The sequence below is a fragment of the Ascidia mentula genome, chromosome 5 (assembly GCF_947561715.1).
Source record: "Ascidia mentula chromosome 5, kaAscMent1.1, whole genome shotgun sequence".
Classification (NCBI taxonomy): domain Eukaryota; kingdom Metazoa; phylum Chordata; class Ascidiacea; order Phlebobranchia; family Ascidiidae; genus Ascidia; species Ascidia mentula.
Window position 1 is genome coordinate 20,537,722 of NC_138570.1, and position 24,918 is coordinate 20,562,639.

Consider the following 24,918-nt stretch of genomic DNA (forward strand, 5'->3'; position numbering starts at 1 on the left):
ACATATACTCAACATATACTCAATAAACAACACACATGTCTTAGGCTTGTCGTTGAAAGGATTTTAGTTTCAGTTAATTTCCGTTGGTAGATCTTGATCAAAGTTGGTAGATCTTGAACAAAGTGAATTAAATTTATATGCAGCTATTTTTCGTCTATAAAGACTAATTTCTCGGTAAAGATCCAATACCTGAATAAAAACATTCAAGAAATATGCTTTCTTACTTGGGGTACTCAACATTACGCAAAACCCAAGGTTTCCACAAATGACGCGTGGATGTGTTGTTTTAACATTTTAGGAGCGTCGCAAAATATTTATTATTGTTCTCCAGGGAGCGTTTATGGCGGGGTATTACTTATGGATATGACTTTTTAATTATGCACCACATTCCTAAATTTTATTTTGTTGTAATTAGAACCGGCGTAACATCAAATACCGGTGCAAGGGTAACACCGGGTGTGACGGGGATAGCTCAGACAGTAAGTTTCAACCGACATTTTTGTTCATTTCACAAATATCCAAAATCAAAGACGAAGAGATTTCAGCAATACCTGTTACGTTTGCCATTTTGTGACGCATCGGTCAGGGACGAACGAAATGTGGAAAGGTAAATATATCGCATGCAAACAAAATAAACTGATACCCAGATCGCTTGGGTGGTAGAGGATAAAATACATCGACTTCCAAACGCTGCATCGAGTGGGCCAATGGTGCCTTTTTTCTTGTGCAGTGATTTTTATAACACTAACATTAGATATATGCCCGGCAAATCGTTATATAGTTTCTTTCGGCATTGCTTAGAGACCTACTCCCATAGGCAATTACCCTCTCTTTATCGTTCACGCTCTGCGACAAAAGACATCCTACAGCGATATAGGAAGGGTCTGTATCGACCACAAACGGCTGTGCGAAATTTGGTATTGTAAAATGGGCGCCGAAGTTAAACGCTCCTTGGAGTCACCAAAAGCATTCGTAAATCTTTGATCAAATCTGAACTCTTTACTTTATCCGTAAGTCGGTGAAGAGGGACAGCGATATGCATAATTCTGTATATATTTGCGGAATTGGACGTCAAGCCGAGAAATTGGCGAGCGTCTTTAAGTTCGTGGCTGTAGCCATTGAGACACGGTCTTTACTTTGTTTGAGTCAAAACTTACGCCGCTTCCCGATAAGATATATCCCAGGAAGTCAACTTACGTTTAAAACTCGGCCTATTTAGATGGTTTTCGTGGATTTACAAAAACATATATACATGTTGTTACAGTATAGATACATATAACTTATAGCCTATATATACATATAGTTTATACAAGAAACATTAGTTTTGCTGAACGATGAGGAGATTAATTATTTTTTAACGCTTTCTCTTCCATTATTTCAAGTAATATTTAGACTTGTGACAAATTTAAACAAAGTAAATTGGAGTTTTTTTTTGTAAAGAAAAACGGAGGCAGAAAACAAGTCTGAAATCCATGACGGAAGATTTTAAACATTTAAACAAATCGTTTCGATAGAGTAAAAATAGACTGAAATTACACTTAGGACATTTCTCAGAACAAGGTCTGCACAGTTTTAGTCCACTCACATTGTCAAAATACCCATAGCAGTATTCCATGATAGTTTGATTCTCTTGAAGGATTATTTTGTGTATCGATACACAACCAAAAAAATCACATGCCAAGCCAAAATCAGTGGTCATGGTACCCCTCCATAAAAAAATTGTATTTTCGGTAAGCATCAAAATTCGTTTCCAACATAGCCAACATATGAGACCAAAAATTAGAAAGAATATTAAAATATATACGAATGTAATTTATTTATAGGTTTGGGCAAAACCATAGTTTAGAACACCTGCTTTTATAAAACAGATACATACAAAATACACCTTACGCCGATGCAGAAAGAAATAGCATGACAGCTGTTGCGATTTGGACAAATGGTGTTTTATTATCATGGCCTTTTTTGCACATATTTTTACGTCATTGGTCAACACAAAATTTCGTCGCCAGGGCTCATCTTTCACTTCAATTTCCTTAAAAATGGTCAAAAACTACGGCTATAACAATGTCTTAAAGCAGTGCCAATTCCCACCTTTAGCCAGATATGTGTAACTTTCAGCACAGCCGGACGAATACACAGAAGCAGAGAAGACCACGGACGTGTTTCGTATTTCATGTGAACTAGAGTAGTTAGAGAAATAAGTTGCTATTACAGTACGAATATAAAAAGTCGATTTCAGTTATCGACCCAGAATTGAACAAAGCATTTAGACCCATCGCCGGTACCCTGCGACTAACTCCCAAATCTTTACTGTGTAGCCACCACTACAGCAATTCCCAGATAACGTAACGAATAAAGCAGATCTGTGATCCACGTCATCCGCATTGGTGAGACTCACATTCCGCAAGAGTTTTGTCAGAATTTTTGCCACTGGAACAAGCTGACCGACAGCAGCTCGTATATGTAGAGCAGGGCTTCCTAATCTTGAAGTCCTGACGCTGAAGGATCCAACGACGAATTTTAAGTGTCGCAAAGTGTACAAATATGTCACACGAAGTTTGAACTTCTCGGTCTAGAATGCATGTGTACAACAACCGTCCGGTGACTTTCACAAAATCTGCATCCAGCAATCCCACCCCTTTAAAAAACTCCAACGCATTACTCATTCTTGAGAAAAGATTGGTGCTGCCTCAACAAAGCCTGATGCAAAGTCGATGGAACTAATGATAACCTCCAAAAATGAAACCCGGCAAAAAATTGAATGTTCGAATGTAAAAAAGAAATTCAAACGATAAAACACATTCCGACCCTCTTACTTTCTAGGCCCTACAATGGACGAAAATGTTAAAAAAACATTACCAGCAAAGTTCTCTTCTGGCTCCTTGACTGGTGTGAGAAGATATGTGATGACGACCGATTCAAGACCATTTCTATATCGGGGATTCCCCCACAAATGTCTCACGGCCTCGTTTTTGAAAACCTTAATTGGATGTTTTTGGTTGTAATGAAGTTTTACAACGCTAACTTTACTTTGTTGGTTGTTCGTTTGAAACATAATTCTGAATCAAAATGCTTCGAAACATCGAATTATTAACGCACACAAGTCAATATGTACAAACGTGCCCGTTCTTGTCTGGTGCTTTTTTCTGCGAGTAATTTTGCAATGATGTAGTTAACATACACGTATTTATACATGTATGCGCATATAGGCCTATCATTGCATCATGTGGTAGCCTATGTATGTGCATGTCACTAAAGATCCAAAGGCAGTTTGAATTATCCAACTTATGTATCAGGACAAGAGCTATAGTATTCTTGATCAGCATTCCGGTTGCGCATTAATACACGTATATAAAAAAGTATCTTAAATCATTTGTCCATCGATAACAAATTCAGCTGCAGACATATTGAATGTACATGTTCTTGAAAAAACTTCAATTATAAATGGTCAAATCTTGTTCATCGTATTGGTAAAGGCATTGGGTATAATTTATTGTACACATCAGCATTCTAAGGTAATTGCAAAACATTTCTTTTCAGCGTCAAATTTATCAGAGGACATACCCACATATATAGACTGTTTGAGCGAAAAGTAAATGAAATTAAGACGATAAAGTCAGGATACATTCCGCCGCTCAAACCATACAAACTTACACAGGTTTATTAGCTCTGTGTACCCTCCACTTTGCTAGTTGCGAAAAGACGCCATGTCATTGATGTTGACTCAACGTTTAGCCTGCTAGATAAGCATCACGACTCGATTTTATTAATTTTCTGTGAACAAATTTCAAGTCATCCATGCAAGGCATTGATTCTTACCTTTTCATTGTGCTCGTGGCTAAATTATGTTTCTGAACAATTGAGAGCAAGTGTGATCAGTTGTAGCATATTATAGTGCAGATTTGCAATAGCAAACCTTCTTAAAATGATAACAACTGTAGAATTTTCTGTTAAATTTAATATGTAAGTAATTACAAAATATTTTCTAACGAATAAAAGACTTAAAATTAGTAAGATCAACAAAATATGCAAATGCACTTTATTCAAGAAACATTAATTTTGCTGAACGATGAGGAGATTTGACGTTTTTTAACACTTTCTCTCCAGTTATAGGATCCACGTAATCTCGTTAATCAATCTCCACAATGCATTTTGCTTCCAAGTTTTGAACAGCCTTTACAGTGTACAATTACGAGCAAATAATAGAGTAATATTTCAATCCGTCTTTTCTGGCAATTTCCATTCGTCTGCAAGGGTGCAATAATAAAAGCGCGATACTTAGCATACGCCGTTACCTTATACAATGCCTTGTAACAGTCACACAAAAATATTTGAAACATTTATTCACAAGTTAATTTTAAACCTACTACTTGTACAAAGCTCTTGCAATTCCTTGTTTAGAATATTTTTCCTTTACACACATCGCAATTCCACCGATGTACGGAAAGTGTCCGGCATATGTTTTGATGTGCTTTTTAAATTGCGAGTAGTTTTATTTACATTTTCAAAGAAGAGTTTACCCTTTTTAATATAAGGATTTGATATTTTAGTTAATATATGTTCGTAAATTGAGCACATTACGACCAACCAATAGATGCCGCGAATGTAATAAGATTTCCAACTTCTGTCATTTTGTCAAAATTATTTTTTGAAAACAAAATTAAATATCATGTTCGAATAAACACAAATTGAAAAGATATCACAAAATCAAGACAGCTTATGACAAGCAACAAATTGACAATTGGGAAAACGTCATTCAGGCTTTGGGAAAAAACGTCATTATGTAATTTAGTTCACTGGAATCGCAGCTATAGGGCAATAAAGGAGTCTGGAACTAGGCTACTTTTTCCGGTAGATACTCTAACTGTCTGTGTTAGAGTCTAAAACGTCACGAACGGACGATAGGGATTTCCCCAGGTCATGCATAGCTTCTTGAACTTGCGTTTTCACGAGACTAAGCAATAGTACAACTTGTAGCAACGCGCATGTTTCCCTACTTAATTCTTTACACATTTAGAACACAGACGGACTGAAGGCTGCAGACGGTGTTAAGCTTTCCTGCAGGAGCTCCCACAAGCTTTCATTTCGTAATCCTTCGAGAAGCTAGTCCAGTCTCTCTCTCTGTCGCTCGTGCTCTCTCGACCCTGTCGTTATTACCGCCATTGCGCTGTAACGTTCGCACGTTCTTTTAATAGTTAATTCGCAGCAATTCAGTCACGTGTTAAACTCTTGTTAAACGCGCTTGAAACAAATTATACTTAAGCCGCCTGGCATTGCAATGGTGTCTTTCAATTAATACACAAGTCTGCCACGGAGTCGAACTGAGTAACCTATACAGCAAGAACACGCAAGCAGACTTTAGCACAGCAAGCAGCGACAGGGAATTCATTAGTACGCTGCAAACTCTAATATTAAGTTTACAAATGCAAAATAACCCCACCTGCTGGCAAGTTTTATACTAAAGGCTATGGGCCAACCTGACCCAACGCCCTACCAACTGAGCTACACGATTACAGAGATTTGAAGGTAGTTTAATATGGTCAAGATACACTGGTGAGTCAGCACACAACTTTACTAACGATCTTCACATCTCTACCACTAATCAAACCACGCAGAAATATATCGCGATATCATATGTCAAGGTTAGCTATTGTAGATGAGGTTGCTAGGTACGGGTTTTCATAGTAGAGCGATCCTGTCTAGTTCCTGCGTTAGTAATTCGTACAACCATAAACAACCATGTACATGCATACATTTTTATTTTACAGACAGTGATATCTACATGTTATTGGAATATCGTTTTTCTGGCATTGTTTTATCCAAGTTGCCACACAGTTGGAATGTCCGCCGAAGCTACAGCCTTGACAATATGTGTAGAGTCCGCGCACTTGAAGTTGACAGTAGAAACACGTGACTGATTTGTTTTTGTGTTCGGCATCAATGCGTCTGTCACATGACCAGGGGTTACTCTGGGGCATTCGTCGTTGGCAGACTTGGCAGCCCAGGGTGAAAGTTGAAGAGGATGAGAGAGATTGGATTGCAGGAACTCGGCTCAGTTTTACAACCTGAACGAAAATTACTTTCATCAACAAATGCGAAAAAGAGTTTAATCTGTTGATGTCCTTGTGCCAATTTCAAACTAAAAGTAATTGTATTGGTAATGGCATAACATAAAATAAAGACTAAAAAATTAACAAGAAACGAATTAACTGCAAATTGAAACAAAACATACAGTAGTTATTCCACCTGAGCATGTTGTATCCATAACCTGTTCTTTGCCAACAAATCAAGATAGGAGTTTTGCAAATGATCAACTGTCTCAACATCAATAGGAAGGTTATATGTGGATGGATAGGATGACATTGTAAGCAGCATAAACACACAGGACTTTGCACATCATTTATTTCAGCAAAAAAAATCTGCAAATACATTGAATACAATGCATGTAGCATAAAGGTAGGCACAGTAAGAGTTATGCGAAAAATTTTGAAAATTTTTATTTGATTCGTAACACCTCTGTGACACCGCGAGGAAAGAAATGTGATCATGGATCTGCGTTTAATTGGCGAGTAACGATACAACCATGTAGTTGCGCCACTCGTATCGGCTGTGTCTGATTGAAATATACAGGTTTCAAACAATCAATGAACACCGCCCTGTAGACACCCACCAAATACCAGGTAGATCGTATTTCATGTTATCGCGCTGGATGCGTTCCTTTGTATGGAGACCTAGGGTTGGTTATTGTCTATGCACAGAAACAATAAGTAGTGTAAGAGAATGTATAGAAATCATAAAATTTACAACCGCCGCAACAATACTGGAGCAGGGGTTCTTAAACTGTGGTCAGCAGCGACTGCGCTGGGAACCGTGAAGATTTAGCAGAAAGAGAATGTATAGAAATCATTAGTGTTATTAGCCCGCGAAAACGTCGGCCCGTCGCCCGGGCGAGGAGGGTTTGCCGTGTCTTCACTTCTGTAGCCTGGCGCCCCGTCCGAGAAAGTGCGTCGCCCATTAGGGACTGTGGTCGGTTACCGGTGGGCAACGTCTTGAAACACGGACCGAGTGGTCTAACGTGCGCGCGAGCTACTGGAAAGTGCGAAACGAATAGGCGCAGTGAAGGTAAATGTTGGCGCGGTCCGGCGGAGGTGAGATGCCGTTTCTCGCGTGAGGCATTCTTTCGCCCGCTCGGCCGAAAAAGTCCGAGGCGATTCTGACGTAAAATTCTTTAGACAAATTTGGATATAGGGGCGAACGTGATTAAAAGAAATCATAGCAGTGATTCGTAGACATTGTATATTATTACATTGTTGTTGCGCTATCTTAGAAATTGAAAGTTGTTGACAATCGCTGTCTAATTATGCGTCTGGCGTAATATTTAAGACTGATCTCAAGTTGCTGTCCCAATAAAATCATACTTGCCGTTCTTCGCATGAAAAGGACTTTCGTGAAGTTTCGATTAACAGGCTTAAGTAAAGACCTTGTGAATCGGAGGTGTAAAATAAACTAGCTTTACGGTAAAGTTTTATTTCTCAAAGAACTATGTGACCAGTGCGGTTGGGACAAATCAACGACTCAATTGCCAAATATTTCGTATTTCTTGTTTTTGTTCCTTAGTACGCGTACATTGTTTGTCATATGGATGTGAATTAAAAATACTTAAGGTGCAACAAACATCCATTGTTCCAAATCAGAGAAGCGATAGTGACAAAACAATGGAACAATACACAGATGCGTGGAGAAAAACAATCGCTATTTGATTTGGAGTCGCATTGTTCTTGCTCTACAACACAAGAGTTCGCTTAACAATAAGTGCGTGACGGTTTGTTCGTTAAGGCAGCTGTTACTTTGTGAAAACAGCTGGTTTATTTAGTCTTACTTTAATGTTGTTGGAAGTTAATACTGAAAGCAAAGCCAGTTTAAAATGTCATTTATAAGTGAATTGTGACCAGGAGCAAATTTAAATGTGTGACATTGATCCTTGTGAATGAGCTGGGGGTGCTTTTTATTGCAAACCAACAACAGCTGTTACGTATGGTGATGTTTTGGGGAGGTTGTAATGTAATTAAAGAAGTGTGCAATGTAGGGTGATGTGCTGTGATTTTTTTCAGGTTCCAAAATATACGCATTGATCTGGTGTGGTAATATGCTTGTAAAATGGCGATTGTGAACACTCATTGAACGTACATATAACTAAAATTCAACACTAATATATGTCTGCAATTGTGCAACAAGGAGTTCTGCCAGAAGAACGAGGAACTTTCCATTCGATTTATGATCTATGGATCAAGACATGTGAAATCAGACCATTTATTGCATTTAATTAGCAAGTAACATTTCAACTCGGTACTTCGTCACTGGTATCGGTCGGGTCTGGTCAAATAAACAGGTTTCAAACAATCAATGAACCCAGCTCTGTAGACACCCACCAAATACCAGGTAGATCGTGTTTCATGTTATCGCGTTGGATGCGTTCCTTTGTATGGCGACACAGGGTTGGTTTTTGTGTATGCACAGAAACACGGAGTAATGTGAATAATGAATGTTTCGGGATAGCAAGGTGGCAGCAAAACTTTCCATCAGTCGACTTTAAATGTGTGGCTTTCCCCATTTCCTACGAAAATAACGAGCTTCCGTGTATTTACTAAAGTGTTCCATGAACGCGTCAACATGCACAGACTATCTGCGTCGCGCTATGTACTATTTTTTTTTTGTGGACCAATCTATATGTATTGTCTAGCGCTGCTTCGGTACAGGTGACGTAGGCAAATTGATTGCCTTGTGTTGTGACGTAATAAGTAAGGCGTGGTACCACAATTTGACATACTTGGTTACTTACTGGTAAATCCATGCAACTAAACCAATTTCTCACTTAAAAGCGTAAACTGGTTGCGAAACAATAGGCAAACGGTGGTTGTGAAGTGGCGCACTGCCTTTCTTTGTTTAAGGTTTCTTACTCGCAAAAACTGTGACTTGTGGGTCTTGGAGGAACCAGCCCAGTTAAGTACGAAACGTCAAAAGTTGCTTTCGTCATCTATACAGAAGTCAGGTTATTTCGCTCGCCCAAGCTGGGCTTTCGTATAGCAAGAATGCACCATTTGATAAAAGCATGGAGTTCGCTTTGGCAATAATTAAACGTTAAAGCTGCTTGTAAACTGGAACGCACTAATTTCTTTGTCAGTTATGACGTCAAACGTCGAGCGCGCGTTCTGTTTCTCCATTACGAGTCTTTATTAAACAAATCGTAAACCAGGTGAAGCCAGAGGTCATGTCCTTCATGGAACAACATGTTGGGGATATATGGAAACTATTCCAATTCGTTTTCTGCCAAATTGCCTGAAATCTGGCTGCAATTTAACTCAAATTTAAAATTCCGAAGAAAAGAGCAAGACCCTTATTACAAAAAATGGATAAGTTTTCTATTTTTTGGATGTTTAAGCCCATTTCTTTTCTTCTCTTAATTTTCGTAAATCTGTTTTTGAAGAAAGCTCACAAGCCTGTGTTAAACCCTGATTAAAGATCAATTTAATTATTTAACTGTTTTAAACAGACCACAACACCCGAATTTTTTAAATGTTTGCTCAATAGTGCCACAAAGCGGTAGCGTCCACGGTCGCCTGCGCAACGATAACTGGGTTACAGAGGTCACAATGTCACAAACAGGGTGAAAGGAGTGTGCTGGAGTCCCAACGAAATATCCTTGTGTTTTTTTACATAAATAAGTTTATGCAGACTTTCTTAGTTTTTTTCAAGTTTTAAAGAGTTGCTAGATTAATCTGTACTGAGGTTTTGTTTTGTAGTTTAAGCTTGGATTAAAGAAATGATTTCTGTGAGCTGCATTTATGTTTATTTACAGTGAAAAGGTTTCAAACACTGAAAAGGTTTAAAAAATTGTGACAAGTTGCTGCATTTGTTTTCCAAAGAAAGACACTGCCGACAAACATCATGACGGACACAGAAAGCAAGAGAAGAATGACTACAACAATTTCAGAATCTGGTTCAAAAGTTGACCAACAGAAAGCAGGTCTAATGCATTATTCTCTCCTTTGTTGCATAAAATTGAATTGGAAATTACTAAAATCAATTTGGCCTTAAACTAAACCTTAGTTTTATTGGGAATGTATCATGCATAGTGACTTTTTAATTAAAGTAACTAAAATATAATTTTTTTGTAGGCAAATAAATTACAAATGCTATTTCAGGCACTAACAATGTTTTAACTTTGAATCAGATTCCTCACAGCAAATATCAGCACCAGAAGCAACCATAGCTGGTAGCATTGCTGCTGTTCAGGGCAATGTCAATCAACCAATAATAATAAACAACTACAATACTCCAGGTATATTTGTCAACTGATCAATGCACTGTAAACTACTGCAACATTTAATGGTACATTCTGTTTATGTTCACATTTAATTTTTGCAATAAAACTTTTTAACCTTTGCACCAACATACCGTTTCATTTTATACATAGACGATATTATACCCTTAAAGTCAAATTAGTGTAAATTTTTGCAGGTCCATCAAACGAAGATGACCAAGCAGATGAAAGTAAGCTGTTGTATCCTCTTTACTGCATTTAAAATATTCACCGAGATAATGTCTGACAATAATGCCCGAATGCTTCCATATGATAATGTCTAGTGAGCCATAATTACTTGTCTCTAGTTACCGTATTTTACGGACCATAAGGCGCAACTTAAATCCTTTTTTTCCCTCATAAATTGATCGTGCGCCTTATAAGCCGGTGCGCCTAATGTATGGATCAAGTAGTGCTTTATTGCCTACACTCAAAACCAGTACCGATACTATTATAAATAAACCACCGTCTTACACAATAAACTACGGTAAAAGCAACTAGCAACTGTGATATTCATACTATTGAGACTTGCTTACATTTATTACGTAACAAGTTTTTGTTTAATGAGCTTTATACGGTATAACCCATACTCCTTAAAATACCTTGCGTTCTATAGCCCGGTGCGCCTTATGTATGAACAAAAAACTAATCAAAGGAATTTATTGACAGTGCGCCTTATAATCGGGTGCGCTTTATGGTCCGTAAAATACGGTATATTTCTGTCTGCAGACAAAAAGCAGCAAGAAGCCATTCAAATCATCAAACATGAACAGGATAAAGTTAAGTCTGTCACACCTCTTTCTGGTTTAAATGAAGAAGGAATCCCAGATGTTTGTCCACAGCTGGAGAAACGTGATTTCTACCAAGGTATTGATACCAAGAAAGGTGAAGAATTTGTGCCATCATCAACAAGGTACAATGAAAATAAAGTTAAAGGAGAGCGTATAACTTTTGATGAGCTGCTTTCCACAATCGAAAGTGGTTATCAGTTTCTTGCCATTATTGGCGCAGCTGGTGCAGGGAAATCCACTTTGTCCAAGAAACTTTTGAGAAAAAACAAAGATGGGTATTTGGTGTTACACCTAAGTTTCATGAATATAGATTATGGAGATGAAAAACTCACACTTCAAGAACTCCTACTTGATAGGCAGTTTCCAGATGTTAAGCAAACTGACCTTGATGCTGCATTTAAATGGATGAAACAAAACCAAGAAAAATGTGTTTTGGTATTTGATGGTCTGGACCAGGCAACATGGTCATTAGAAAATGTGAAGCGAATTAATACAGATTATAAAACTCGGTTCACAGTTCAACAGCTTGTTGCTAATCTCTGCAGCAAAACCCTGTTCAAAAAATCATCATTGATCTTTACATCACGTCCTCATTCACTGCTTTCCATTCCTGTGGGACTTCGTCCAAAACCCACTATATATATCCGTGACCTTACTACAGAAAACACGAAGAAGCTATTTGATTTCTTTGCTGGAGAAAAGGCAAACGAACTGTGGGAAAAACTTCAAGAAACTCCAGAAATGCTAGACTTTTGTCACAATCCATTACTTTTGCAGTTTGCTGTGTATGCTGGTTTGTTTGGTGACAAAAACTGTTTTGGCACAATTACAAGCTTATTTGATGTAGTTTTGCAACAACTCGATGCATCCGAGCATGCTAAGGGTAGTATACACTTTTTGAGAGAAGCACTTGGCAGAATGGCATATAATGGAATGACTCGTAAAACTGTTGTATTTACCCACCAAGAACTCTCAAATGTGGGCCTGGAGTATCTTAAAGTACAAGATGTTATAATAAAACTACCAAAATTTTCGTGGTTTTCAGAAAGAAAAGTTTTCGATGTTGCAGCTTCTTGTTTTTTCTTTGTTCACCAAATGATTCAGGAATTTTCTGCTGCTTCGTACATTTCCTTGTTCATGCCAGATGAAGACTTCGACAAATTCCTTGATACATTGGTTGGAGAAGAACACTGGAACATGACGCGACGATTTGTTTGTGGCCTCTTGCTTGGAAAGGAAAGTTGTAAGTACATTCCTTGATCTGTATATTTTGTGTCATAAGGTTTGCAGGCTTGGCACCCCACGCATTGCTGCCTGGCTGGATCAGCCACTTTTTCCTGACAAGTCGGAGCAAAATTTGAAAAATCAAGCTCCCGGTGAGGTTTGAACTCACGACCCTGGGCTGACCAGGCCCAACGATCTACCAACTGAGCTATATGAGCTCAGTGGTTTCACGGGGTATATTGTGGCGAAGGGACACTGGTGCACAAGCGCACAACTTGCCAGGCAACCTTCACATACACGTAGGGGATCTCTACCACCGTATCAGATAACGCAGTAATATTTCATGCAATGGCATGATCGCCCAACTGCACAGTTCCTTGCTTGGCGATACTGCCAATCATGCCATTGCATGAAATATTAGTGGTATAGATCTCCTGTAGCTCAGTTGGTAGAGCGTTGGTTGGCCCATGGTCATGAGTTCAAACCTCACCTGATTTTTCAAATCTTGCTCCGACTTGTCAGGAAAAAGTGGCTGATCCAGCTAGGCTGCAATGCCTGGGCTGCCAAGCCTGAAAACACAATATTCGCGATACGTTAACTGTGATCGCCAAGCAAGGACCTGCGCAGTGGGGCGATCATGCCATTGCATGAAATGTTACTGCGTTTTGTGTCATAATTTCTTTTTTGCTGACAGCTTCAAGAAGTGACAATACTGAAACCAACTTGGACCCTGGATGTGCTACTAGTTCCGCTAGCAAGATGACATTCCCCAGCATTCCACAAAAAGGTTTTGTTGCATTTGATGTTGCCAGTTAAGCTGTTAAGGTCAAGTAACTGAAAATATTTCAAAAACGTGCAAAACTGGACCAAAACTAAATGCCAACGTAACTTCAATGTGAGTCTAGCAGGCTACAAGTTGGAGTAAACCAATCAAATCTGCTTTTTGTTATTCTCATGTATCGGTCATTGCCTTGCCTTCATAACATTACAAAAATACGCAGTCGCGTATGCTATTTTAATTAACATATTTATACTCAACAATTTCACAGCACTGCGGTTAGTTTTGCACTGCGTTTTTTAACACAGCACATGGTAACGCAAAGCTTCTACAAATAGTGGCTGTGTTTGTAAAAATATATATGAGTGCAAATAATTCGTGCAACCAAATACTTTTTTACAATTTCCATTGCAAATGTTGGTCTTTCTTGTTTTCCAGACAAAAGTGCGAAATTATTGGATGCGCTTTCAAGATATCTCCAATCTAAACCCGAGCAATACGATCTACTGAGTGAGTAAATGATATAAATGCCAACAGTTTAATGCGTGTTTGTAAACACAACATTTAATTATGTAACAATGGGTGGGTTTGTTACGTCACACAGTCATTGTTTGAACCGAACACTCAGTGCAGTTTTTTTTCAGTTGTTAAAAAATCTTGTAAAGGAAGGTCGTGTTTATTTCTGTCCTAATATTTTGTGATAATTTAAACGTTTTATATTGGATTGATTTGTTGGTTCTTGTGTTGATTAAATCCGACTTAAACTTGGGGAATTCTGTGCAAGAATAAAGTAAGTTTTATTTTAAGTGATTTTATTAAAACTGGAAACCAGACATCTGCTTTTTTAATAAACTTGCTCCTGTTTTGTTTCAGATTTATTTCTGGACATAAAGGAAATCCAAAAATGCCATCTAGAAAAACTCGCCAGGTTTTGTCCTGGGATGTTGAGTTTTTCCACAACCCGACTTCACTCAATCCTTGAGGTTTTGTCGGAATTTTTACCAAAAGTTACAAGAAACTATTTGGTGCTGGTGATGGATTATTGCGACCTGAACTCCGAAGATTTAACGATTATTTGTGAAGCAATAAAAAGCATGGAATACGGGGTTTGTTCGGTTTTTCTTTATTTTCTGAATAAGTTTTTATTTGAATAAAAGCATTTTTTACCAAAGTTTTCGATTTTAAGAAAAATGACATAAAATATTTTTATTGTAGTTTAGGGAATAATTTTGTTTGTGTATTTTTTACTCTTTTCCAGTTTTAATATTTGTTTATTCCTGGTTTAAAGAACATCAAAACATTTCCTACAAACAATATATATATTTTAAATAGTTGGAGAATCTCGGCCTGAGTGCAAACAACTTTCATCGAAGAGAAGATGTGGAAAAAATTTGTGGGATTTTACCGAAGGTTGGGTGGTTGGATCTGTGTTGGTGCGGATTGGATCCGGATTCGATTAAGATGGTGGAGGACGCACTTGGGAATATGAAAGATCCTGTGAGGATTTAATTTAAAAGATTTATTTGTAAATTTTAATAAAATCAAAACTTTTGTGACTTTTCAGCCGGAAGTTCTGGGTTTGGATGAACAGTTCCCCCCCCACATCCGATCCTGACTCCAGTGGTTCGGATTGAAGCAGAAGCTCAACACAAAAACTACCTCATGTTCCTAATAATTATTTGTGTTTTCGTGATTCCTCAAAAATAAATAAATTTAACAAAAACAAAACTTCCGCCATTTTTTTTTCTTCCGCAGCGGTCACCAAGACCGAAACTTTAACGATGCCGGTAGGGGTTTTTAAACAAATAGAAATAAAATTAGGATTGAACACCGGGCCGATTTTTTTGGCAATTAAAATACGTGCAGTTTTAAAAACAGAGATTTACACGTTTGATTTAAAGATTTAATATTTTAGTTAATATCTGTTTGTAAATTTAGCACGTTACGACCAAACCAATAGATGCGCGAATTTGATAAGTTTTCCAACTTCTGTCATTTCGTCAAAATTGTTTTTTTGAAACAAAATTAAATATCATGTTCGAATAAACACAAATTGAAAAGATATCACAAAATCAAGACAGCTTATGACAAGCAACGAATTAACAATTAGGAAAAACGTGATTCGGGCTTGGGAAGAGTAATTTAACGTATCCTTTGTAATTTAATTCACTGGAATCGCAGCTAGGGCAATAAAGGAGTCTGGGCCTAGGCTACTTTTTCCGGTAGGTACTCTAACACGTCACGAACGGACGATGGGGATTTCCCCGGCTCTTGCGTAGCTACTTAAACTTGCGTTTTCACCAGACTAAGCAATAGTACAACTCCAATATTAGGTTCATTATAGCACAAACCTTATTACGTACAAAGAGCGTCAGTTTTTTTTGCGGGATTTGTTTGAAGGCCGTGAATTTCGACACTATAGGACATGTACCATTGTCTATCAGCACGTGGAGAACGAAACGTTTCGTTTATGTAAGATGTTTTCTTGTTTTTAAAATACCTCTGTGCAATGCCTTAATAATTATTTTAGTTCGGAAAGAATGATATTTCCAACAAACATGTCCAAAGCGCTGGTTTAACCACGCCATGGATGAACCAAGGAAATCGACCGTTCGTGAGGCGGTTAGAGTATTGTCGCCGCACAATACATGTATGTACTAAAAAGGGCCCAAAGCGTATAACTATCTTATGACCGAGAGTTAAAACCAAAGTCATTGTAATCACGCGTTCAACGCATGTCCGAGTTGTGATGTCAAATAAAACGACATGGGAAAAAAAGAAGAACCAATTTCCGGTTTAGGTCAATTCCTGATCGGACAATTTAATAGGAAAAACTTGCCGAGCTGGTGGCAGGTGAAAAAATTGTAGCCGGTAGAAGCAGCCACATTATAGTTGTGTTATAAGCCATGTAATTTGGGAAATAAAGCCATATAGGTAACTTAGGCAACAAAACTAACTGCGTAAATCAAGTTAAAATAATTATAGGAATTTCTTTGCCAAAATTTAAATACATGTACTTCTTTCGCAAATGATAAATAAAGCTTAAATAAACATAACTACTTTTAGTTATTCGGAAAACAAAGTCAACCTAAACATAAACAACCTATTTAGGGCACTTAGATAATCAAGCAATATAAATAACTGACGTAATCGACCAAATCGGCCAACTTCAAGTTGCATTAAAGTTGCGCAACAACTCCAAATAAGGTATCAATACGTGTGGCCAACCGCAGACTACATAAGCAGAGCGACTAGCGCCTGCCAAATCAATGTGTTTTAACTGTTGCTGTGTAAGGGTCTAGGCTGTTGGTTCTGCTTTAGTGCTCTCCATGTTTTGAAGAAACTTCTGTGCTGTGTTGTATTATATTACTGGATTATAAACAATAAACGGATTTATGAACAACTTTGGACTGGTTTGAAGTTTGGTGGATGTATGTGTTTAGTCGAAGTTAGACTACTTAGAAGACGCACAGACTTGTGTAAAGGAGTTATTTAACTCCAACAGTAACCTTGAGATAGAGAAGGCAAGTTGCCTACGAGGCCGAGTTGCCATCGAGACTCGGTCGGATCCTTTGGGTGCGAGGCCCGAGACGCAGTCGTACCCCACGGTCCCGCAGCGGGGGCGTACGCCGACAGTATCGACCACTTTTTTCCGACAAGTCGGAACGAGATATGCAAAAGAACCCCACCTGCTGGTATGTTTCAAACTAAAGGCAATGGGTTAAGACCGCATATCAGTAATTATATTAAAATAGTTTTGCCCGCGGGGAATGCCCGTCTTGTACTCCTGCGTCATAGATAGTCTCAGTTCCGTCACAAGGCAACCGGTGATGCGTTGGGGTCAATTTTCTGGTTGAATGAGCAAGAAGTCACGTGGTGTAGCCAGGGCGATTTTCAGCGTGTTTAGTGCAGTTTTAGTGCATTTTTTGCTCTTCTCAATCAGTCAGACGTTTGGTGCAGGGTGCTGTGAAAAGTTTAATTGAAAAACCACCAAAATGTTCAAGGGGATGTAGCTCAAAATTGAATCACAGAAGTATACCTTAATTTGTGATTTTATGTTAGGCCCGCCTCTTGGCTACGCAGTAAGGTGAAAATTAGTTGCAAGATAGTTGCTTAAAGCACCACCTAGGGGTCTTTTAGGCCCCCGATTAGTCATTATTTTAGCTAAATTGGCTGCAAAAAAATGTAAGATGGTTTTGCGAAAAAATGAATCACAAAAACCTCATCCAATTTGCAATTTAATGTTGGCCCTAACCCTTTTCTACGCAATGGCAAAAAAAATTGTCACAGGAAAGTTGCTTTAGTTGCCCCCTGGGACTGTTTTTGCTATCCTATAGGACAAAAGATCCTCCTGGAGGCTCCTCAGATCCTTGCTGTGTTTTGGCGGATGCAGCTGCAATCAATTTTTTTTCTCTATGAATAGTACCAGTAGATCTTCATGGGTCACTGACCACAGGAATTGTTGTTGGCAAAAAAGCAAATCACTCAGTATGGGTATTAATGGTGATAGCCTTCAAAACTAGATTTTTGGGATTTAATACTGATATGCGGCCTTAACCAGACCCAACGCTCTACCAACTGAGCTACGCGATTTCAGAGATTTGAAGGTAGTTTATAATGGTCAAGATACACTGGTGAGTCAGCACACAACTTTACTAACGATCTACACATATACATCACTAACCATACCACGCAGAAATATATCGCGATATCATATGTGAAGGTTGGCTATTGCAGATGAGGTTGCCAAGTACGGGTTTTCACAGTAGAGCGATCCTGTCTAGTTCCAGCGTTAGTACTTCGTACAACCATAAACAACCATGTATTTGCCTGCGGTCGAGTCCAGACATCAGCTTGCATTCATTTTTATTGATTTTACAGACAGTGATATCTACATGTTAAAGGGATATCGTTTTTCTGACATTGTTTTATCCAAGTTGTCACACAGTTGGAATGTCCCCCGAAGCTACAGCCTTGACAATATGTGTAGAGTCCGCGCACTTGAAGCTGACAGTAGAAACACGTGACTGGTTTGTTTTTGTGTTCCTCATCAATGCGTCGGTCACATGACCAGGGGTTACTCTGGGGCATTCGTCGTTGGCAGACTTGGCAGCCCAGGGTGAAAGTTTAAGAGGATGAGAGAGATTGGATTGCAGGAACTCGGCTCAGCTTTACAACCTGAACGAAAATTACTTTCATCAACAAATGCGAAAAATAGTTTAATCTGTTGATGTCCTTGTGCAAGTTTCAAACTAAAAGTAATTGTATTGGTAATGGCATAACATAAAACAAAAACTAAAAAATTAACAAGAAAAGAATTAACTGCAAATTGAAACAAAACATACAGTAGTTATTCCACCTGAGCATGTTGTATCCATAACCTGTTCTTTGCCAACAAATCAAGGTAGGAGTTTTGCCAATGATCAACTGTCTCAACATCAATAGGAAGGTTATATGTGGATGGATAGGATGACATTGCAAGCAGCATACACACTGGACTTTGCACATCATTCATTCCAGCAAAAAATCTGAAAATACATTGAATACAACACATGTAGCATGTTGAGACCTGTGAATGTTTTGAGAAAATAAAAAAATAAATTCAACACAAGAACTATTTTTGAGTGAATAAACATTCTTGTAAAGACTTTTTACCTATGTACAAGCAGTTGGCAGATTATTTTATCTCATTGTCTGGTGAGTGTGAGTTCTGTTGTATTAAAAATATGCTGTTGATGAATCGTTGCATTTCTTTGTCAATTTCAAAAATACGATGTTTTGTCGGAATGTTTTGAACTGGCCAAACTCACTCTAATTGCTGACAGGCAATCTCTTCTTTAATTAAATCGAGTGGAGCCGGCCAGAGAGTGGGACACACACTGATGACTCCATCTGAGATGTTAAGCTCCTCATCAGCAGGAGATGTTGAGGAAGAAGAATCCATCTCCTTGGTAATGACCTTCTCATGCCACCTCCCACCGTGAGCAGTCAGGATTCGTTTTTCAGATTCATTTTCAATGTTCATTCCAGAAGGTGCATCTATTCGACCAAACTTTGATATCGCGTCCAGTTCGATGTCCTGAAAAAGACAGGAGATTGTTTCTTACATCTTTCATTACTTAGGGTGTGGTGCAACCTTAAAACTGTGTTCACAGCAACCATATGTTTAGCAACACAAAACACTATGGCCTATCTATCTATATATATCGATCACACCTCTCTCTGTTGGAACGCTTCTGTTGGAACAAGATATTCGTGCTCAGACAAAAACTCAGCTTCTGATGTTATTCCACCATAACCAAACCTAAATCATTAAACTAGATTACATACTATAATTTCCACTACATGTTTTAATTTTGGACATCTTGGTGTTTAATTGTAGATAACACCGTGAATTTTGTTGCGGATGCAGCAACAGGAAAGCATGACAATATATTCTTTTAATAGTTTTTGCACAATTGTGTTGCAACAAACTTTGCATGATTTTATATTTGAGAATAATATCTCTAAACTACCCAGGGTCGTCATCTGTCATGTAGAGATCAGGTTCTGATTGTCGTCCTCGAGCGATATCAGTGAGATAATCTTCTACCTCAAGTCTTCCATCATCAGAATGTTGATCAGCTTCCCCACCATGGTTTGCTGAACCATTCAATGCATGTGAACCATGCAGTTCATCCTACAGCAAACACAAATCAGTTATTGTGTGTAGAAGCAATCTTGGTAAAATTCATGTCCAACAATTAGTGATAATCAATATTTGCCATGCCATGTTATGAACAAATACTGGTTTAACTTTAGAAAATCATTTTGTTTTTTAAACATCAAACCATGGTCACAAGAATCCTTTGATTCCATCCCCATAAAAAAAACATGGCATAATTATATCTATTCCTACAACTTTCTGCATACCAGGCATTTCGCAACTACTTATAAGGTGAAGATCTGCAACAATTGTTTATTCAGTAGCAGATATTACGTCACTAAAACCACCTCACCTTTTTCACAGTGAGTGAGTGCCTTTTGTTTTTGGCCTCTGCTTTTTCTAACTTTTCTGAAACTTCAGGTTGTGATTTGTTCAAATGAATCTCTTTGTTGAAAAAAACTCCAAGCAATTTCCACGTCCGAGCAACATTACAGAATCCACCTTTCAAAGCAACATCAGAGTTGTGCGAGCAAAGCTCTTCGAAAGTCATTTTTGTCCCACTTCCATCTAAACATATTTTTTCGCAACAAACCTAAATTGGTTAAGAGTTAATTGCTCTACAACAGAGTCTGTCATAGTGGGATAATCATCAAAGTCAGAACTTGGTTTTAAATTAGACTTGGTGCTTGAAAATATTCTGAACTTTGATCTGGAATTAAGAAAGTTGTTTTGTCTTTGAAATGAAACTGGCGAAGAAGGACTGGAAATACTCAAACCGTCCAAATCAATCACGTCTTTTGATCCAGTCTTCCATCCAAATATTGTTGGTAGTTTTGAAGCAGAACCAGTGGGACTCTGTGCCCTGGGTGTTGATGCTGTGGCTTGACTTGCGAAGGCGATATGACCACATGAGCTGATGGCAAGTCCACTACTCATGGCCTGCTTAGCTGGACAAATAGCGTCAAGTAATGAATGCATCATGAGACGGCCATCTTTCGAACATGACAAAATAAAATTTGGATCAGACTTTTTCCAAACTATTCCAGAGGGGCTGTCTGTGTGATCCTTAAAATATGTTTAGTTCATTGTTTAAACAGAAAAATAATCAAAAAACAAATGGTTGTTTGATACAACTACAATTATAATTCATACCTGGAAATGAGCAAATGGGACATATTTCCTATGCAGATGCCAAATGTTCACGCTGAATTCAAGCATCATAGATATAGTGGCAAGTTGCTCTGGACGGTGGGGTCTTCATTTAACGGAAGCTACGGACGACATGGTTGGAACATTGTTTATTTCTTTCTCCCTGTTGTTTTCAATCGACCAAACCTTGAATGTGACAAGTGGAAACATTGGAAAACAAATATTTAACACGGACAATGATTAGATCCATTACTAGCAATGACATGAAAACCACCTTTCACACGCCCTCCAGTGCAAAAACAGAGTTAAAAAATTATTCGTGTTATTACAATCACTCACCTTAACCATGTTATCACGCCCTCCAGTGGCAAGAGTCATTTTATGATCTGGATCAGGGTGCCAGTCAAAAGTATACACAGATCCCTTGTGTGCGATAAACTGGTGAACGTAACCTGTAGGTCGCCTGTAATCCCATATCTAGTAACAACAACAACCAAAATTAACATGAAAACTTTTGGTGCAATATTTTAATTTTTTCTCACTAAAATGCTGAGTTTGCATTTATACTGGGAACATTTTTAGTATCACAAGCACTGGTTTACTGTTTCACTGGAAGGACATACCAACTATTTCAAAAAAAACATAGATTTTGAAATGGTTTCATATGTTACAATATGACAGTGAGGGGATTTTCACAACATGACAGCATTAAATATCCAGATTCAGTTTAAAATTGGCTGCAGGTATTTTTAAATAAGTTAGCACACCCCTAAAACTTACTTGTACATAACCATTATCGAAGCTAGCAGCAAAAATAAAATATTCATGAGGATTGAACTGAACACTTCTCACGCCATCAGCTTTGCTTTGAAACGTGTAGGTACTTTCCCTTCTCCTCAAATCGAACAGCTTCATCGTTCCGTCCTTAAACAGCAAATGATACAATATGGCTTCTAAGCTTGTTATTTGAATAAACACATATTTTTATAAACTTTACACTCTGCTTTGACTTGTATGCAGCCAAAAGCAAAATATCACTTGTGATGCATATATTTTCTTACAGAAAAATGTACATGATCTGCTCCTGTAAGAAGTGTTACAAGTTACATTGAGCACGAAAATAAACTTCACCGAACAAGATTTGCTGATTGCGAAAAAGGCTTGTGTCACATAAAAATGCAAATTTAAACAAACTTGTCTAACGGTCTTGACAGGTCCCATCTACATAAGAAACTCATTTTTATTTAAAAACCATACATATATATAACACCTGTGATCCACTTAGCAAAAGAGTTCCATCAGAGTTGTGAAACTTTGGTGACCATGCGACGATGTTCAGACAATATAGCGAGCTTCTTCTCACGACCAGGAGTGTTTAAATCCCAAGCTACAACTGCTCCATTAGTTTTCATCAGCTAATTATGTGTTAGGACTAACATGTTGATGACCAGGAATGTTGATCATGTCAAATATTAGGTTCAGTGAATTATTTCAACTATATGATTTTATTGGGTGATGACTAGCAACATGTTACAATATAAACTTATTGATGTTTGTTGTTTAAACAAACAGTTGCCTGAATACTCAGGTTATAGGGTGAGAAATTCTTACCACAGACAAATCAAAGTTTGGGTCAACTTCTGACATTGTAAATGCAAGTTGAATTATAACCACAATTACTTTAATCATTATCACAGCTTTGTTTTGACCCCAAACTTATTGTACCTCATTTTTGCCTTCATTTTAACACATACCGCAGGTTCAAGTATTTTCCCATGGATCATCATGAGATCACAAACAAAAAAACAGAAATTTGTCTTGTTAGACTTACCAGACGCAGTGTTTCCACAAATTATTTGAGCAGTTGGTTGGGATTTGAGAACTGCAACTAAATCATTGAATGAAGTTGGTCGGATCCATGAAGTTCCACCATTAAATAATTCAAGCCTGGTTGCTTTTTGTTGCACCAACTTTCGTTTGTTGCATTTTTAATGACAAAAATCCTTTTCAAGATCCTGGGAAACAAAAACTGTTAAACATTTCTTGAGATACAATGTTGTTTACTTAAAGTATTTGTTGGTCACAGAAAAGGAATCAGGAAGTTTGTACAACTTAATGCATGTTGTACCTCAATGTCTGAAAATTTTTTCAGCAGTTTTGGGTCAGCATCTGTTGCAAAAGATTTCATTGCATCAAGTAAGGGACGATATCCTGTACAAAATGGAAACATTTGTCGTTGTATGATAAGCACAGTTGAGTTTGAAAGGTCAGAAAAACATACTCTGAATAACCCACCACAAATTTTCTGTGTATTCTAATTTATAAGCGAACCTGTACATATTCATGACGAAGCCAGGAGTGCAATAAACACACTGTAAACCATCGATCTCAGCTACACGAGTTTGTATTGCATTGTAGTCATCTCTTCGTGACCCAAGTCCTTCCACAGTTGTTACTCTGCACCCGTCCACTGAAGCAAGCAGGCTGAGGCACTAAATACATTTGTCAATACATAAATTTTTTTTAAATATGCATTTTTATGTCAAACACAGTAAAATTAGTTCATGAATAGGAAGCATCTGCATATCAGTTATAATTAAACAACAAACCGAGACATAAAGTTTAACTTTCAACAATCACCGAGTTTACAGCTTCTATCTTTCCAGGAGTTTTCTCCATGGCAACCACGCAACATCCACATCCTCCCTCATAACACATCACTTTTGTTCCAGTGAGTCCTGGTTGTGATCAGAGCCATGAGTTCAGGCTCATCATTGGATCCACATCATCAACTGAAGTAAACAAATAGGTTTACAACAACTAATAATTTCTATTTCTATCTTTAACAAGGACGTCCACATTTTTGTGTTATCTGTTGCCAACAACTAAAATTAACTAAATAAAAATGCATTAAAAAGCTAAAAAAAAGAAACGCAGAAGTTTTTTTGCAAATAAGCTTCAACAAACCTGTATACAGTTGTCCATTTACATGGAATGATATTGAGGTACTTGTCATTGTACCAAGTATAACCACCTAAAGTGGATGCATAGAAAGTTTTGTCCCACGTATTTAAGAATTAGCTACAAGATTTTGTTGACAAAAAATGCACCATCGGATTTGTATTAAAATTAATAACCTTTTACAACAGGGTTGAGAGATAAAATATATAAAAAAATTCACAAATGGTTGACAAACCACAGCAAATCAATACATGGATCCCAGAGTGGAAAGTTTGTTTTTTGCTCAGAGGATTTTGTTTCGGCGATCGTTAATTTCGCAGAGGTTTTTTTCATATGTTAATGCATTAGTTCATTAATATTTTGCGGATTATCGGTAAATTTTCACAAAATTATTTGACATTTTTTCCTAAAACATGATAATGATAAATCTTGATAATATAAATTTAAAATTAACGTGAAAACAAAACTTTTGTAAATCAGAAAAAATACACAAAAGCTTTCACAGCATTGGAATTAAACCTCGCTGGTAAACTCTCTGCGACGCTTAGCTTAAAAGTCATCATTCATTTGTTTTTCTGAGTTTCCATTTTTTCCTAAAAACGTGACTTTGCACTGGACCGATAGGGGATTTCCCAATTCGCAAAAATAGTGACGTCAGCTATTTTTAATGATCAGAAATGGTTGGTCTTGAGGGGCCTTTTAACTGACGCCATAAAAAATTATGGATTTTTTGTAATGCCATAATTTTATCTGTTTCTTTCCATAACAATACATTTTCCAAACAGAAATAGAAACAAAATTTGTGTCCGAAGAGAACCTCCCCTTACGCGAAACCCTGTGTAGGTTTCAAGTTACGCATCAACTTCTATGTAACGGTTACGACCCACTGAAACTAAACACACCCTGTCTCCTCGCAACCAGCATTCAGTTGCTAAGTGTGTAGTAGTTTGCAGATTCACTGAAGGTTTGCAAGGGTTAATATTTGTCACTAAGCTTATTCTAGCTGACT

General features: G+C 37.7%; 1 protein-coding gene and 1 pseudogene across 1 annotated transcript; one reads left to right on the top strand and one right to left on the bottom strand.

The window, feature by feature from the left end:
• The first annotated feature begins 9,909 nt into the window (after positions 1–9,909).
• LOC145903193 (uncharacterized) lies at positions 9,910–14,801 on the top strand. The gene is made up of 10 exons (XM_082991263.1): positions 9,910–10,024; positions 10,232–10,339; positions 10,519–10,551; positions 11,090–12,150; positions 12,256–12,394; positions 13,070–13,162; positions 13,592–13,663; positions 14,027–14,259; positions 14,486–14,650; positions 14,718–14,801. The coding sequence occupies exons 1-10, from the start codon at positions 9,946–9,948 to the stop codon at positions 14,766–14,768; spliced, it is 2,034 nt and encodes a 677-aa protein (XP_082847389.1). The 5' UTR covers positions 9,910–9,945; the 3' UTR covers positions 14,769–14,801.
• Positions 14,802–18,280: 3,479 nt separating this feature from the next.
• Positions 18,281–22,360, bottom strand: LOC145903194 (GATOR2 complex protein WDR24-like; annotated as a pseudogene).
• Positions 22,361–24,918: the final 2,558 nt, after the last annotated feature.

Excerpts from the sequence above, each read along its gene's own strand:
- LOC145903193 (XM_082991263.1), top strand. The coding sequence starts at position 9,946 with ATGACGGACACAGAAAGCAAGAGAAGAATGACTACAACAATTTCAGAA. Across the intron at positions 10,340-10,518 it reads AAACAACTACAATACTCCAG|GTCCATCAAACGAAGATGAC; the intron begins GTATATTTGTCA and ends AAATTTTTGCAG. Across the intron at positions 12,151-12,255 it reads TGGGCCTGGAGTATCTTAAA|GAATTTTCTGCTGCTTCGTA; the intron begins GTACAAGATGTT and ends CAAATGATTCAG.